Source organism: Maylandia zebra, linkage group LG18, assembly GCF_041146795.1.
Source record: "Maylandia zebra isolate NMK-2024a linkage group LG18, Mzebra_GT3a, whole genome shotgun sequence".
Classification (NCBI taxonomy): Eukaryota; Metazoa; Chordata; class Actinopteri; order Cichliformes; family Cichlidae; genus Maylandia; species Maylandia zebra.
The window spans coordinates 33,585,707-33,604,643 of NC_135184.1; the positions used below are offsets into that span (position 1 = coordinate 33,585,707).

The window sequence follows — 18,937 nt, forward strand, 5'->3', positions numbered from 1 at the left end:
AATTGTGGTAATGATAAAGCATCTTGCTTCGAAAGCACGGGTGTCAAACTCCAGCCCTCGAGGGCCGGTGTGCTAAAACTTTTAACTGTGTCCCGGCTGCGACACACCTGAATAAAATTAGTAGGTCATTAGCAAAACTCTATAGAACTTGACTGCATGCTGAGGTGGCAATTCAGCCATTCACTTACAATTACTTAAATTCGCTTGAGTAGAGTTAGGGGTTGCCCTCGAGGACTGGAGTTTGACACCCCTGGAAAAAGGTAAAACAAACAAAGAGACAAAAAATGTTAGGAGTGGGGAAGAGTATTTTTAAGCAGCTTAGGAGTTTCTTAAGTAGAGTTCAGGTTGCACCCCTCAAGGACAGCAGCTTATACCCCAGATGTGTCTATAGTTTGTGATGGTGATTTCCTAGACAATTGTTTCTCTATAAGGGCACACCTGTTCCAATCATTTAATTCAATAAAATGTTTACAAAACTCCAAATACGAAGTGTCTTGATGCATGCTCAACCATCCAAGTAAGGAAATCCACAAAAGTTGGTTCTGTTTATCTGGATGTAGCGTTTTCAGTGGGAGAAACGTCTTGTCACTCATCCAAGTGACTTCTTCTGTCTCAGCTGACTGCAGGTTTCCCCAACCTTTTAAACAACATATTTGCATAATGACTGAAACTCGCACTACTGGCAAACAGCTGTGAAGTGAACGTGGCATGTCTGTTATTGCCAGATGGGCTGGCCTGAGTATTTCAGAAACTACTGGGATAGAGTTTACAAAGAATGATCCAAAATTGAAACTATCCAGTGAGCACCATGGTTTGCTCATGGCCTGTTGAAAACTGTTTCTGCATCAGTAATATGTCTTCTTTGTCTGTTAATCATGTGAAACTGCACATGATTATTTGCAGCTAGCGGCTTGTTAATGCTCTCCATCAAATCCAAAAACAGCATGTTGATATATGAAGATCATAAAGGCTCCAAAATTGATCAGGTTATATTTTAAATATTAGTTCAGTTCTCTTGTAAACCCCAGCTGTCGATTGTAAGTTTAGAGTGTTTATTAAGATAAAAATAAAAGCGTTCCAACATCTCACCTGTTTGTTTTTATTCAGGCATACATGTAAACTATTTTTATTAAGAGAGAGATGAAGCTTGTGTTTCTGTCATGTAGTGATTATGCTCAACTGTATGAAGCTTATTAGACATTATGAAACAGGTGATAACAGTGCTTAAGATACTTTTTGAAATTTCTTTCTTAAAGAAATCTACTACATCATGTGTAATTTTTCTTATATCATCTGTCATTTTGTATTGCAAATAAATTGCATAATATTAGCTTAGGGTGACTGGCTTGGAGGGAAAGTTAGGCTGTGATGGTTTGAAAGTATGCTGAGAAGGGATAGTTGATAAAAATGCTGAAAATGGAGCTGCTAGGCAGGAGTCAAAGACAGAGACTACACAGATAGACGGATGCAGTGAAGGAGGACATGCAGAGCGTTGGTTTGACAGAAGAGGATGTTGGGGATGGGTGAGATGGAGGCAGATCATCTGCCAAAGCCACGTCTAAAGGGAGTGGCATGATGGTGGTTTAGACAATGAAGATTATTCCAAGGTGGTTTGAGATATTTATTCACGCATACGTCTTCTCTTTCCCATGCTACAGAGTCAGACAAAGACACAGCTTCTCTACCTTTACATTTATACCTGTTGGTTCTCCGCATCTGATGCCACATATGGTTATATTTAAGAGAGCCTCCTCTTGCTGGGGGTCTCCTGACCTCGACTCCCCTCAGACCTGCTGTCTCCTTTCCAAAAATATTCCAAGTCGCAGGGTCCACATATGTCTCACATGCTCCCCTATCCTAACCTTGACATGTGTACGTTAGGCTCAGTTCTATTTACAGAAAACAGAAAGATTTCTTAAGCCTCTAAACGTGTCCAAAGACAGAAGTTTGTGATGTGTCCATTGGTATGTGCTTGTCTCTCGTGTGCGTCTCCCTAAGGCCTGTGTCTATATTGTGTGTTTGCATGCTTACACCTATATGAGGTTATCTGTGTACATAGGTGTGTGTATCTAGTGTAGTTGGTGAAAGGAAACAAGTCAACCTATAACAGTCAGACATTGTATATAACACCTGTGTTTGCAGGATTTCAGCTGAGCACTCCCCCAAACTGCAGATCAGGAGCCACAGTTACCTGCGTGCGGTGAGTGAGGTTTCAATCAATAGAAGCCTGGACACCCTGGACCCCAAAACCCTCCTCGACCCCAAATCACTGCTGTCCTCACCCCAATACCGCTCACGCAATGAAAGCTACATGAGAGCCATGAGCACCATCAGTCAGGTTGGTTGGCATCACTGCTGTCTTTATATTTACTGTATACCCTATTCAGTCATTTCACATCAAACAGTTTTGATGTCAAACCATCAAAGACTCATCTTTGAAGGTTGACACATCCTAATTCCATTACTGTATACCATTGCGGTTTCCTAGGATCTCACTGTTGCTGTTACAAAAACATCACGGACACATGGACATATTTTTCCACTGGCTGACTTTTCATAGGTTCAAAAGTTGTCTTGAGCAATAGTTCTTCAGGCTTTCTGGAGATCTTTTAATGTTTATCATTGGACATTGTCTGCTTTTTCACTCGTTTATACTCAAATAGTTCAAACAAAACAAGGCACCTAACCCAAGAGATGAACTGATGTTTTGTCTAAACTTAGCAAAGAATATGTGTTTTTGTATCATTAGGCACTTGGTGTCAAGACTGGCTACATGGCCGACAGGAGTAGGACCCAAATGCAGTACTCGAAATGAGAGTGTGAAAAAGTACCCGACAGCTCTAGGGATTCTGCAGATGATCCATGTTTTATTTCCCCTTGCAGTTGATGCACACATGCTTGCACACACACATGTGCGCACACATACATGTCTTTCATGTTGCTTCCATTGTTTCCTTTTCAGCATACTTCAGCCTGCTGTTTCTGCAACTCTCCTCTGCTTCTGGTTCACATCTTCACGAAAGTTAGCAAACTGCCATTTCCCACCAAGAGTCATGCTCATAGTTCACAAACTGTATATCATGTTAAGGATCTAATACCCTAAATTTTCTTTAGAGCCCCATCGTTAAACCTTGAAGGAGTATCTTTTGCCATGGATGTCAAATGCACCATATGGTGGGAAGATTCCCTACCCAGTGGTAGCATGTGGTAAAAGACCCATTGCTCCACAAGCAATGGTGATCACAGTCATCATTAGGTCCTAAACCCACACCTAACCTCCCAGAGGTTAGATGTTTCCTTTAGAGGAAAGGAAAACAGATTTTTTTTATTGCTATAGTTTTGATGTAAATCGGTTAACATGGTTATTTTGGTTTTTGTGATTAACTAGTTTAAGACTTTAGACTAGGTTATGGTTGGGTTCATCACAAGTGATGACTTAGATCTCACATGGTTAAACAGTAATGGTGTTAAACATCCAATCAATCGCTGCACCCATGGCAACTGTTCTACTGATTGCACTGCCATTTAAAAGTGGCAGCAAATAAACTTTTCTGCAGGATCAACAATACTGCCCTGAACCATGCGATACTTTAATAATTTCAGTGATTTGAAATTGATTTGTATAGAGGTTTCCTCATTGTCCTCTAAATCTAAACTCTAAATTATTCCCTCTGTTTGTCCTTTTCTTCATTTGATTTCCATCAGCTGAGTGAGGTGGAAGTAAATGGGCAGATTGAGCAGGTGTGTGAGCAGGTGTACAGTGAGATGCAGTCTCAGGCCATGGAGGCTGCCATGGACAGCATGGACACCATGGACACACTGCCTATGCCGGGATGCTTCCGGATGCGGAGCCACAGCTATGTAAGAGCGATTGACCAGGGCTGTGGGGAGGAGGAAGGAGAAGGAGGGAGACCACTGCTTCTGTTACCGTCCTCCCCACCACGTACATCTGCAACCACCGTCAGGACCATCCAGAGCAGCACGGGTAGGGAATTTTTTACCTTTTTTTTTCCATACAAGGGACCACTGGGAGAAAACCCTACAGTCCTTGGCTTTGAGCCTTTATGTTAATGAAAAAGTGTGAATCTCTTTGTACTGTTTGTTGAAATCTGTTGTGATATGATTTAATCACTTCAAATGCTGCTGAAGAGTAAATATCACTCATAAAGGGAAAATGGATGCTGAAGAATTGCTTTAAGGTCAGTGGTGTCTTGTGGTGAAGCTTTGAAGTGCATCACTGAGGTGACCTTTGTTTGACCAAGGTAATATATTTTCCCATTTTCACAAAAATCCTGGCTTGGAGGAAACTAGAGGGAATTTTGTGCAGCGTTGAAAATTGTTCTGCATTGCTGTGGAAGTGTCACACAATTTACTTATTGTTATTTTTTTTGCTATCACAAAAATATAAAAGATTTTGATTTCAAGACTGGTAGAAAAAATAGCTAATAGGATTTATTTTGTAATCAGTCTGTTGTGGTTAGTTATGTGGGGTGACATGCTGGCAAGGCAGGCAACTTAATAGCTTTATTGTGGTCTTTTATTTGTCAACCTCACTGTAGCTTCTAGTACAAGGGTGTTACTTTAAAAAAGTAATTAATTACTATTTACTTAATCAATATTGTATTTAAAATACTTATCTAATTACTGTGTCTGAAAAGTAACTTAATTACTCAATAAGTAATTTAACTAAATGTAGGGGGTCATATGATTGTTGGGTTTTTCTCTGTATCTATGAAGCGCCTTGAGGCGACTTTTGTTGTGATTTGGTGCTATATAAATAAAATTGAATTGAACTGAATTAACTGCAATGTTCAAATAAGTTCTTTTAAAAGCAAAACATGATTTAATATGAAGGTAACATGAGCAGAGAGTACAAACATGCTGAGGGATTGTCTGTGTTAGTTGAGTGAGACGGTCCAAAACTAATGTGTACACTTTTGTCTGCATTTTGATTTTGTTACATACGAACAAAATGATAGCAGAAGTGCTGCCACGTGTGTGGGCAGAAAGAGAGGACCGATGTGTTTTCAGTTTGGTAGTTCAATGAAAGACTTCAGTTAGTTAAGAGTAAGGCAAAAACAATGCGTTCACGTTTGCAGTTTTGTCTTGTTATACAATATTTGAAATAAAAACAAACAAACAAAGAAAACACTACATTTTTGGAAATGTTTGTGATTGTTTTCTTGTTTGTTTGGGTTTTTTGTACTACTTGAACACTGAAGTAGCCCTCACATGAGATGACAGTGCCAGCAGTGGCCCACAGTTCATTTAAGTTTGAGACCCCTGGTCTAGGAGGTCCTAACAGTTTACACACTGTGTGTTTGTTGTGTTTGTTTGGACATGAAAAAGTCCAAAGCAGACAGAGATTGGAGAGTTTAGTTTCACTTCGAGCATTAGCGCCCTTTCCCCTACTGTCACTAAATTTCATTAAATAATTATTAGGCATTGTTCCATGTAACTCTTAAGTGTTTTGCAAAAACACAAATAAACAAACAAATTAATAGTCCTCTCATTTCAAAGAGGGGATGTTCATAACATTGATCAATGACAAAGCATTTATGTGGGGCTGCTGCTGATCAATATTAAAAAGCTGGTGGGGGGGCGATGATACTCCCTTGTAACAGACCTTCAGCCTGATTTTCAGCATACAGGGTTTATGGAGACATCTTTGGGCCTGAAACACGGCTTCAGTTGGGGAAAATGTGGGCATCTGAAAACCCCACGTATAGACCGCTGAACCCACAGAAGCAACTGCAGACTTCTGGGAATGTTAATGCTTGAGAAGAGGCAGGTAGTCTACTCCCAACCATGATTTTAGAGCTTATCGAACTGACAGATAAATATGTTATTAATGCAATAATTCAAAAAAATTTAATTAAATAATTCAAAATCTGCGAAGACTGTGAGGTTGCCCATCCCAAACAAAAATGCCATTCTTTTTTTTTTTCTTTGGAAAAATAAAGTTTTGTCCACTATTATGGTCATTTATGTAAAAGATTCTGGTAAGTACATTTTATAACAGCTTTCCTAGAAATTCTGGGATTGGAGGGATTTTTCCCAGATCCATGAGCAGCCAAAGTTCATATATTTAGGTTTAGAGAAGCCAAAGACTTAGTGCCAGCCCTTTTTGATTTTGAGCCTAACATTATAGATGTGAGCAAATGTGTTTAATGTTTTGGAGAAGTACAACAATTTTTACACAAACCTTTACTAGAAGTTTGTTTTAGTTTAGGTTAATAAACATTTAAAAGTTTTTTTTAAATAAAAACCTTCTTAGTTTGCTGAGGTTTTCATTGTTTCTCATTGTTTTGTTTTTTTATAAACAAGTGTTTTTAAATTGGGTTTTTCTACCGGTGTGCTGTTCAGTAAAATTAAAAAGTAAAGTAACATTTTAACAAGCATTCATTTTCTTGAATAAACTGATGGTTTGATAATGATTTGTTTACATAGTTAGAGCAACTTTTCTTGAAAAAGCTTATTATGATCATCTTGGTAGTTATGAAGGGGCACAGAAGCTTCTTAGGGGTGTACATACATGTAATAAGTTAAACGTGGAAATGGTTAAAGACATTTGAATCAATTTCAAGTAAACCTTTGTGTTTTGCAACCCTTAGTAGAAGATAATGGTGGTTTTAAGTAACTGTTTTTGATTTGTTTTCCAAGGAAAAGTGAAAAACACGTGTGGCTTCTCCTCAGCCAGTTGTAATCTGGAAAAGCTCACCTTATATTTGCTGTCCCGAAAATTTTTTCAGCGCTGTTAATTCAATCTTGCAGGCCTGCTTACAAAAAATGAGAAAAAAGAGAGCTGATTATTAGCTCATCAAGTGCACTGTTACAATTTCAAAGGGCCCAATTCTAGACATGTCCATGTTTAAACTCCCTCTATTAAAATAAGAAAACAACCCAAACCGCACTGACACAATCACCCCGTCACTCAAACAACAACCCCAAAGATCTTAAACACAGAACAACTTTGCTTATTAATGTATAAATATGTTGTTGGGATTAGAACTTCAGGGCCACAAAGCTTTGCCCTACTCTTGGTTTAATTAATACTTACATAGTCTGAGATCAGACTTAAAATCACTCCCTCTGTTCATTTTTCTCCACATCATATCTCAGCGGCCTCAGACTCCACAGCGTCCTGAGAGTCCGAGGTCACTGACATAATTTCACCTGCTAAATACACAAAAAAATCTTGTTAAAAGCCACAGTTTGCACACAGTAATGTTCCCCTTTAAGCCCTTTAACATACTTAGATTTAGCATAACATGTAAACCCGTTATAACAATGTGTCCTCACTAAATTATACATTTCTTGTCCAAATCTGCCCTTCTGAACAGACCTGACCACCTTATTTAGTTATCCTGTTACTTTACCATTATATCTTTCACCAAATAATCCTCCTCAGTCACTGCTCTGTTTCCTCCATTCAAAGCCTCAGTCACACAGACACACAGGAAGCTTCTTTCTCACCACTCATTTCAGCTAATTTGCATACTGAGTCATATCTCAAGGAGTTACCATGACAAGAGAAAGACAGATTTAAATCTTACCACATTATTAAATTATTTTATTTCCTTCCTAGAGTAATCACTTGTTTTGTTCACTTGACACAAGAGCACTTCCAATTCACTGTTTTAAAACTACTTTAAGCTTTTAATCACTTTTCATTTTCATCAATGTCACTCTCTTGTCATGAAACTTTCCTGAGTTATTCCTCAACTTCAGGGTTTAAGTGTGTTCACACTATTTTAACACTGATAAACAGACTCACAGGCTCAACATGCCGTCTAATCCTCATGAGCTCTCTCGTAGTTGTAAGGTTAATGCATCTTCTGTGTGTGTGTGATTTTGTATGTTTCTTTTTGCAGTGTTTCAGACTCCTTCATAATTTTCCCACTTAACCAGTCAGTTTTCTCTTCCCCAAGTTTGCAAACCCAAATTTTGATTTCCCACCTTAAATAACAGCATTCCTTGTCTTCAGCCAATTCAACCAGAAACTTGGCCTGAAGGTTTCCAGTGATGTTAACCTATAACTTTCTTCTGACCACTGCATGTGGAAAATTGATCCAGGTCTGCTTTACACCTAAAAATGACAAACTGAGACATTTTCATTATTATCATGAGTGCTTAAACGACTCACTTCTCTCTCTCCTGCAAAAAAACCAATTTATTTCATGTATTCACCTTGATAAATGTAAGCGTGTTCTTCCTTGCGTTCATGTTATGTGGTCATGTTAATGGAGTGTAAGCTGCTTCTTCATTGCATACGTATTTTATCATCAGGTTTAACTCATGCCTCTTTGCACTGAGCTGTGGATTCAAACTATCTCAATTCTGCTTCTCCCCAAAAATAATCTCAAATGTAACCATTTGTATATGTGTTTTTTTTACCTTTTTAACCCTTTACAGCCGATCGGAGCGGGCACGCTCCGTTTTGCGTAACTATTTTTAAATCCCGGTAGCTCTGCAACCACGTAAGCTAGCGCAATAATTTTTTTTGCATATGAAACCGGAGGAGTTGTACTTACATCTGATGCCATCAGCTTGTCCTCGGTCACAGTTTCCTTCCACATATAGCTTTGCAAAAACTGCATAAAAATCACTTGCAGCAACAAAAACATGATATTCCAGAAACACGCTTCGCCGATCTGATCAGCTGTTCATAACACTTCCTACGTCCATCAGCGCGAACTATCACATGACCGCATGACCTGCCCGAAACCGGAAGTGACGTCATTTTGCGGAAATGTAGTTTTTTATGATCGGGGCCTTATGAGCTTGTGTTTTACTTGTTATGTGTTTTAAAAAGTTATGTTTGAGTTTATGACTTTATGTGTCGTTTCTGGGATGCTTAGGACTCATATTGCACTGCTGGAAATAGTTTATTTTGATGCATATGCTGTTATTTTGCAAATTTGCACTATAATATTTATTTTTGTTTTTCCTGCAGTATATAAAAATTGGTGTATTTCAAAAATAAAACTATGAAGACACTCAAATTAAATTTCCTGTGGTGGGAAACTAGTTTGTGTAACTTTTTTGTATTTACAGTTTTGAGGGATGAGCCTCTTAAATTTCTCTAACTAGAAATATATGTTAAAAAAACAAAAACGATTTTCAATTTTTTTGTAGTTTATTGCACTTTTTTGCAATTTATGTAATTACTATGCACCTAATGCAGACATATTATTAAAGTTTGGGCTATAATGGTTGTATTGATGTATAGCAACTTGAAATGCTCCCAAAAATGGCTCCACAGCATGTAAAAATATAATATAAGCTCTGGCGAACTTGGTTCTATGGTAGGTCTTAAAGGGTTAACCTCATTGTTGTGATGTGGTGAACATTTCTAAACCTTCATAAGTTCAGCCTTCAATCCAATTTTCCCATATACATTCACTATATCACGTCCAGGTTCACCTCTCACTGTTCTCACAGTTTCCTGTGGGGCCTCGCAGATCAACACAGGCCCAAATCAGCTGTTTCTTCTCTCCATTCCTTCTCTCTTGATCTTTTCAGTCTTTCCTTTGAGGATTACTCCCAGCATGGCAAATCTTAAAATCAGTGTCTAGTGCTTCCACACAGTTGTTTAGAGTTCAGAGTGCATGTTCCATCAAATGTTTTCTTACATGCCTCTGCTGGAGTCGTCAGTGTTATAGTTCAGTTGCACTGTCTTTTTGCCTGCTGTTAACTCTTCAAGTACACGATGTTCTTCTCAGGATAAGGAGACAATGAGAGGTGAAGCTGTCAAATGTTAAGCCAAAGTCTGGCCTGTTTTCCTCCCAATTCTGTTAATCTATCATTTTGCCGCTGTACTCATGTTTTCAGGTTGAGTAGAGTCCACCTGTATTGACACACTAAAACCTTCAATTAATATCCTTTTCATTTCTTTTCTTAAAACATCCATTAGCTTCCTCGTCTGTTTCTCTCTGGGTGCACACTTCACACACCAGCCAGTTTCCTTTTATGGGCATGCAAAGTTCCTGTCACACACACAGCTTCCTGTCACACACACAGCCGCGCAGACTCATATTTTCCTGTTTGTATTTACAGTCTACACACCCTCTAAGTCTTGATCTAAAAACAATGCACCCTTATTACACGCACACACACTTAAATATACTAAACTCTTTGGTTTTGCAAGCATTCACATCACAGTCTTCAACGTGCTCAGCAGAGCTCTTTCAGACATCAGGACCATTCTTTCAGCTCAGTTTGTAGCATCATCCACACAATACTTTCATCAGCATGTTACACTCCTCCCTGAACTTCCTTAAAAAATAAAATAAAATAAAATAAAATAAATTGTCTCACACACACACACACCATGCCCTTTTTCTCTCAACACAATGTGCACCTTTAATCTTTCATCCAAATAACAATTTTACACTTCACTTATACATTCACACATTTATATAGAACAAAAATTGCCACTGCCTGCCAAGATAAATTATTTCCATTACCATATCACAACTTCGCTTCATCTTCCTCTAGTACTAGTCATCCTACCATTTCGACTAATTTAAAAGCATCTAAGCAGAGGTTCGCCCACCTTGCTGGTCAATTGTAGCCGTTATCTGTCCGGGACAGCGGCCCGATTACTAAGTCCTATCTTAATCTATAAGCGCTTCCCGCAGCTCGACATGTACCTCATGAACGCCCAGCGTCCTGCTGGTGCCTGAAGCTTTACGTAAAGCTTACATGTGAGCCACGTTTAAAATGGTCATGCCCGGGGGCCCCGCCCCTGTCGGTCAAACAGTGCAAGAAAAGTGGTGCTTGACCACTGATTAACCCTACCTGTCGCGGGTATCACCTGAATTAAACCTGTCACCTGCAGGAAATTGCAGCGCGTCCGCCGCAAGATGGAGTCATAACACTTAGAACATTTTGCACCCCTAGGAAGTCCAACTTCCCGTCCTAAGTACTTTAAATAATTCTGGAAGCATCACTGTGGACTCTAACTGCCAGTTTATTATCTGATGCTCGGGTCGCACCCTATAATCAATGTGGGAATAAAATTCCCTGACCAAATGTCCTAATCTAATCTCTTTTCTTGGCTGACGTAACACACACATAACACACCAATTTAGAATTCATCCAATGTGCACAATTTTCTACAGGCTTGCGCTTACATATACTCCTTTAGACCGGTCTGTTGTCCGCCTCAAATCAGATCGTACCTTAAGGTCCATATTAGTCCCCTCAGCCGCACAAGAATCCGGGTCACTGGCACCAAGTATTAAATTTGGTTCTTTTGGATTCTTTAGGGCCAAGAAAGACACGGCTCAAAAGTGGTCTTTTTACTTTAAAAAAATGATCCTTATTATACATATCTGGGATATGGAGACCTGAACACAAAACACACAACCCCAGGTCTGAAGCACAAACGGAAGCCTAGTCATTTATATACTTGCTCTCTACGTCACACTTCAAGTTTCAATCAAACAGCCGAGTTGGTTTCACTTTCTAGCTGCAAAAGCACGCTCTGCAAAAGCATGTAATTTCCTGTCAGCCTGCAACCTAGTTTTACACTGAAGTCTGGGCCTCTCTTATATAAATCAGCATATAAGCATTTAAGATCATATATTTATTACCTAACAAGCCCCTTGGCCTGCGCACTCACAACAATGACTGATCGTAAATCGAGTCATGTGTGGACATATTTTACCTCCACAAACAGCCGAGACATGGTTTGCGATACATGTGGCAAGACAGTGAGGTGTTGTGGCCACACCACTAACCTCATCAAACACCTCACAGTAAATCATATCACAGAATATGACGAGCGTATGTTGAGGTGAACTGAAGAGGAGGAGACGGACAGGTGCTGCTAGGGCGAGACAGACGTCTCTCAGGGAGTCCTTTAGTGCTGCAGGCAGGCAAGGTGTTCAAATAGCACAACTTCAGGTTCTTATTTCTATATGATAATTCTGCATTGTCAAGCGATAAGAACAAGTAATCTGATGTCCTGTAATCGTTATGAAGCTATAATTTGAGATACAAGACACGATACAATAAATAAAATACGTTTTGTACAAAGTATCGGTATTGGATCAGTATCATCGATACAACCCTGAATTTTACTTGGAAAATCAGTGGTATCGCACATCACTAGTGATCTTGCCTTCCAGTCCAGTCTAGAACTATGGGAGGTGGCTTTAACCATCTCAGCTGGTAGGTGACACTTGTGCCCCTCTCCCATGTACAGTTAAATCTGAAGGAACTTACGGTGAAATATCACACAAAGCTTTAAGAAGCCCAATTATGATATCTATAAAATATTCATATTAAAGTCAAAATGGATCAGAACAAGACCAAATTTTGCCTACAATAAAGCTATAGTGAAGCTACATTTGTGACCACTAAAGGCTCTGTCATAAAACTATAAAGATGTTAGACAATGCCATATCTTTCATGTTATCATAACCAAACAGGAATTTTCAGGATCACTTGAATCTTTGGTCATGGGTTAGCATCTGTTTCTCACTTTTCAGATTTGTCACACCTTTTGTAAAAAGAGGCATATTATTGCAAAACCACACCTGAAGAGTGCTGTGATGAACATAGCCTTTCAATATTCTGACCAAGGTTGTCAGTAAGTTTAACCAACCTGACACTGAGGGACAGAAAGGGTCCACGAGAACCATAGTTTCTCGTTGGCATTTAAAAGGTCCCCCTGGACAAAGATTGCCATAGCATAAAATCCCCAGAAACAGAAAGACATCACTATTCATCGACAGAGATGATTTCATGAAGGATATATATTGTTTCTTTTTAATTTTCCCCCCAGAAGTTATTCACGCTTTGTCACAAGTCACAAATGAGAATTTTAGGAAGATTAGAAATAGTGGAACCCCAATTTACAAAATAAATTCGTTCCAGAGGGTCTTTCGTAAGTCAAAGTGTTCATGAGTCGAGGCACCTTTTTCCATCGCCTTTTGAGTGAGGCGATGCTGGCTGAAGATGAAGTTCTTGGTGGAGGACCTCGCTCATATTTATCTATAATTTCTCTCTTTGTTTCCATCGAGAGCACTTTACGCTTCTTCTTTTCACTCGAATCACTTGCATGAAGTTTTTTTGGCCCCATTATGAATGAACGATAGGCTAATTGCAAACGAAAAGCACACAAAATAGCACTGCAACAACAATACGTCTTTCACGTGGAGCAGCGAAACGCAAGTACGAAAGCCAAGGAGTTATCACATGATTCAGAAGGCATTCTGGGCATTCTGGGCTCAGCCAGCGGATTTCGTTACACGGACATTTGGCCGAACCACGGGCAGAAATATTGCCGTTAAGTGGGGTCTTCGTAAGCCGGGGTTCCACTGTACATTTCTACAGATGCAGTGCACCTAACAATCATTGTCTACACTTGTTATGACTATCCTGGAAATAAAGTCCAATCGTCAACTTTTGGTTGATTACTTAGGTTTTTGTTTCATATTGTGTTTGGTTCCATAAAATAAACACTCATCGGTTGAAAAGCCTTATGAAGGGGAGATACATTTTGTGGAGTATGGGCTTTAGATGAGCTACCTCTACTGGGCCGATCATGTTTTTCTTTTGTTTAAACTGTCCTGCCCGGCAGTTTCATCAAGCAGAATCATGATCTGAATGCTCTGTTGTGCCAAGCACATTCACTTTGTCAAGAGGAGCATTATGGGACTCTGTAGGTTCCTCTTGTTAATCTTTGTTTTGTTTATTTATTTTATTTTATTATCGACCTTATTATCAGAGTGGGTATTATGCTGGAGCAGACAAGGTGAAGGCCAGGTTGGTTCCCCAGGTGTATGAGCATTTGTCATAAAACATGGTTCAAAATGAGGGTGAGAGACTGCAACAACAACAATTGCCAGGGATGAGTTGTTCAGTTGTTCAGAACTTAGTGTGCACTAAATACCACAAATGTGCATCTGATTGGGCACACATGAATATGGTATGATATATGAAAGTAAAATAACATTTCATGGACTTACACCCTGTTATTTTAGACCTTCTCACTTTTCTTTTTTCTCCATTCTTTAATCATCGCGTGTTTCTTTTTGTTTACGTGTTAATTACTTGGCTGGTACATTATGAGAAATAGCCACACTGCTTTCATATGGGAATACTGTTCAGATGTATGATAAAATTCTGAGCAAAATGAATCAGCTCCTCTGTCTTCTCTGCAGACATGACAGTTATCTGACCTCCATTTTCACATAACTTTCTGTGGAGTTGTAGGACAAGCTTCCATTTACCACAGCCATGTTATTCTGAACATGACAATTCCATCTTAAATTAAGTTTCAGAGGCACTTCCACATTAATCAGTCCAAAAGCTGTTGTAGATAAAGCTTGTGTAGAGGGGGTATAGTTAATAAACTAAGACACAAACACACACACTGTTAGTGGAAAATGATTCTATGTTTCTTTACCTTCTTTTAAATGTACAAAGATGCCTTTTCTCTGCCCTTTGTCTATGGTTAGATTAGTTTAGAATTATCCTTTTAGACTTTCCCAGCGAAGACATATTGTTTTGGGACATATTGTTTTAGATTGTTTTATCTCTCCCAGCTTTCTCCCAGCTCTCTGCTGACGAGACTAGCGCCACATATGGAGTTGTTTATTTTATCTGTTTATTATTTTCTTATCCTGTTCTCACTGTCTTTCCTATAAAAAGTGCCAAGCCTCTGTTCACGGTGTGAGTTGTTTTTAACAGCTTACCCGTGTGCACGTTAAAGCATCAAAAGTAATTCTGTCTCATTGTGTCTTTATTTCTACTGGGTCTTTTGCAGAGTTTTCCCCCAACACACACACACAGTTCCTCTAGAAACAATGTAGGCTATTGGTTTAACAGGGATCAGTCAGGGAAAAGAACTTTTTATTACCACTGTTATTAAAACGTTGTGTATAATTTAACAAATAAAAAGATAAATGCTTTATCATGAAAATGAGAAAATGAAAAACTCCAAATTGTGTCATGGAATAAATTGTTAAAATTGCTCAGTTAAGGAGCTGTTTCCATCATGTGCTCTGGTTTAGTCGCTGTCCTGGTCTGTTTTCAGAGGCAGTCCACTGAAAACAAGAACCCACAGTCTAATAAACCGTAGTGCAATCTAACACACACACACACACACACACACACACACACACACACACACACACACACACACACACACACACACACACACACACACGAAAATGCTTTGAGATATAGTTATGTGCACAACTGCAGTTTTTTATGAACTGCAGCAATGAAACAATGAACCAGAAATCCCACAAGGATAACACTGTAAAAGGCTGTGTTCATGTGTGTTTTATTTTTATGTTTAACTGGAGTTAACCTACATTTGAATCTGCTCTGGGATTTCCCATAGTTAACAGAGAGGATGCATGGACACAAACACAGACATGCAAAAGTGTGTATGTAAATATTTTCCCTAAAGTACATTTTAATGCATTTCTCTAAATTCAGTACAGTGGATGATCAGCATCACTTCCACATGGCTGGGGTGGTTATGATAAAAGTTACTCTAGCATTTGAACTCATAAACTCTAGGGGCTTTCTTGTTGTAATATTGAATTCTCACGCATGCATTCTTACATGGGCTCTTTTCCATTCAATTTTATTTATACACCGCCAGATCACAACAACAGTCGCCTCAAGGCATTTTATATTGTAAGGTAGTGTCATGATATGCAATGGCAGATCGTGTGGAAAAAAGAGGAGGACCCAAAAGTCATAGTCTCTCTGTTTGTCTCCCTTGGGAGAAATTTGCTTTGGAGAGAGGGGTTTAGACCACACAGACCCATTGCACTCCTCCTCACCACCACAAAATAATAAATACATACATGGATTAATAAAAACATTATTTAGAATGAGTAAAAAACAAAAAAACACAATAGAACCTAACACATACATCTGTAACCACAAGATAAAAAAAACACCAAGATAACTAATTAGACAGTTTAGTTCTTTAATGATTTTATTTTTCTGGACCTTTTCATCTCGTGCTCTGTGTTCATTGATAATCTTAACCGGGAGTATACTTCACTTAGAAGGAAAAACTACGACTAACTAAACTACATAATCTTTTTGATTTTGAATTCTGGATTTAACAGGAAGCCAAAACAGGAGAAATCTGCTCTCTCTTTCTAGTCCCTGTCAGGACTCTTGCTGCAGCATTTTAGATTAACTGAAGGCTTTTCAGGGAGCTTTTAGGACTTCCTGATAATAATGAATTACAGTCGTCCAGCCTGGAAGTAATAAATGCATGAACTAGTTTTTTAGCGTCACTGAGACGGTACATTTCAAATTTTAGAGACTGTTTAAATGGAAGAGCCTCTACTGAATAATGTCTAGACAAGTTTAGGACTGCAGCACATGTATGATGTGTTATATCACTAATATATTACTAGTCAGCATGGCTTAGATAATTAGGCAGAAAGCTCAAGCAAAGCGAAAATGTCGGGATACAATGACCAGGTCAGGTTTTTTTTTTTAAAAATTCCTGAAACCTAATGTTAAGCAAATAGCATTTTAAAATCGGATGATATCACTTCAGTGCTGACAGTTCAGATGATTAGAGTTGTCACTAGTCTACATTTTAAAGGTTTTGTGCTGTAGTTCCCTGATGCTGTCTTTTAAGCAAGAGAGCAATATGACAGCTGAAGCACGATAATGTTTGTAGTAAATAAGACAGTGAAATAAGACAAAGAAGAAGTTCAAGTAAGTATCATTGTGGTTGAATGAATGAGAACAGAAGACTGAGAGGCCTGATTGAAAAAAATTAAATGAGGTCAGTTTGAGTTAAGCAGAGGAGGCTGATGTGCTGTGTAAGCCCAGCTAATCACCTCCTCTCTTTGTACTTCCTCCCATAGCCAAACTTTCCCATTAGCCTTCTCTGTGTTCTCTTTTGAGCTACTGAGGTTACACATGACATCAATGATATAATATTTATTTCAGAAAGAAAAAAGCCCATTGTTCCTTCAGTGGGCTGGTTTCAGTCATTATAAGAGTGGGGAAACCTGCAGTCAGCTGAGACTGAAGAAGTCACTTGGATGAGTGACGAAACGTTTCTCCCACTGAAAACGCTACGTCCAGATGAACAGAATCAACTTTTGGAAATGAACATGGATGTCCATGAACTAACTATGGAGCTGACTGCTTTTGCTCTTCAACACATTTATAGCTGACAAAGTAATTCATAGACAACAATTGCAAAGATTAGGAACTTCAGGCATTTGCATTCTTAACATCAAACTATTCACTTTAAGGAACAGTCCTAAAAAGTTAAAAAAAAAAAAGTGCATTTGCATTCAAGTGTGATAATTGGATGACAAGTTCTTTTAAAACAATGCAAACACCTTCATGAAGGATGGAAGGTTGAGTTTGTAAAGATACAGTGGTGTAAAAAAGTGTTTGCCCCCTTCCTTGTATGTTTCTCACACTTAAATTTGTTTGATGATCTGAAACATTTACGTATTAGACTAAGATGACACAAGTACATGGACACCAGCCACTCCCACCCGAGGAGTTGGTAAGGGTGCAAGGAAAAGCTGGGTCATGGCTGCCCTTATCCTGGAAGCTGGGACTGGCACAGGTGACGACTGGGTGCCCGTTGTCCCCACCTGAGGAACAGGTACAAGTGCGAGTCCCTGTTCCCGATCCCAGACCAGTTGAGTCCCAGCCACCCTCACTCGAGGCACTGGTACGGTTGCAGGGTAGATTATATCTCCGAGAGATATAATCTCTCCAGCGTGTCCTGGGTCTGCCCGGGGCCTCCTCCTGGTGGGACATGCCCAGAACACCTCACCCAGGAGGTGCCCAGGAGGCATCCTTGTCAGATGCCCAAACCACCTCAATTCAATTTCAATTCAATTTTATTTATATAGTGCCAAATCACAACAACAGTCACCTCAAGGCACTTTATATTGTACAGTAGATCGTACAATAATAGATACAGAGAAAAACCCAACAATCATATGACCCGCTATGAGCAAGCACTTTGGCGACAGTGGGAAGGAAAAATCTCAGCTGTCTCCTTTCGATGTGAAGGAGAATTGGCTCTACTCTGAGCCGTTCCCAGATGGCTGAACTTCTCACTCTATCTCTAAGGGAGACCCAGCCACCCTTAAGAGGAAGCCCATTTCTGCTGCTTGTATCTGCAATCTGATTCTTTTGGTCACTAGTGTGAGTGGAGTAACATACACAAACCCCCACACAAAAACTGAGTAAAATAACAGGTTTTATTACAAACTTTAAATGGAAAACCAACAGGGCTGTTTAACAGACCACTGGGCAAAATACATAAAGAAAAAAACAGTCAAGAGTAAAAGCTAAGGGTTAACAAAGGCAAGCCAGCATCACAAAATTCTAATGAAACTAAGTTCAGCTATTTACCAGGCAATGTTCCCTCTAATTTTTCATGTGTCTGAGTGAACGTAGACGTATGCACTGTGGTCACACCAGCATCGAATCCATCCAAGTTACATGGTTTAATAAAATAATCAAATTGGAGCATTTACATTTATGTTAAACTACTTTTAATTAACTGCTTTAGCCCACGTACAGTGAAAATTAAAAAGAAGACCTCAAATCATGACCTGTGTAGTATGTTAACACTATTGGAAGTAAAAATAACTTGAACTCCAATTTTGAAAATACAACTTTCTTTTTTTTTTTTTTTATAAAGCTCTGACTGGTATAATGAGTATGAGTCTGTGGTCTGGGAGAGAGTCCTGTAACTCAGTAAATAAATAGTAAATAATGACCAATGTTGGGCAGTTAATTATATAGTCACTTCTTCAAAAAAGTAACTGAGTTATGCAAACAACAAAGTTTTTTGCAGCTGTTTACCTAAAAATGCAGCCAAGGCATTTTTTAAATAAACATTTCAAACTATTTACTGAACAATCAGCTGTTCTGCATCAAATTTGATGCCACACAA

General features: G+C 39.0%; 1 protein-coding gene across 6 annotated transcripts in view; it reads left to right on the plus strand.

The window, feature by feature from the left end:
- dlgap1a (discs, large (Drosophila) homolog-associated protein 1a) overlaps positions 1-18,937 on the plus strand; it is a 162,832-nt gene that overhangs the window by 100,434 nt on the left and 43,461 nt on the right. For 5 of the 6 annotated variants that reach the window (XM_004565093.3, XM_004565092.3, XM_004565095.3 and 2 more), the window contains 2 exons: positions 2,143-2,338; positions 3,706-3,985. In XM_004565093.3, coding sequence (XP_004565150.1) covers positions 2,143-2,338; positions 3,706-3,985 — 476 coding nt within the window. The remainder of the gene's footprint in view (positions 1-2,142; positions 2,339-3,705; positions 3,986-18,937) is intronic. The other variant, XM_076876502.1, reaches the window with a different exon arrangement.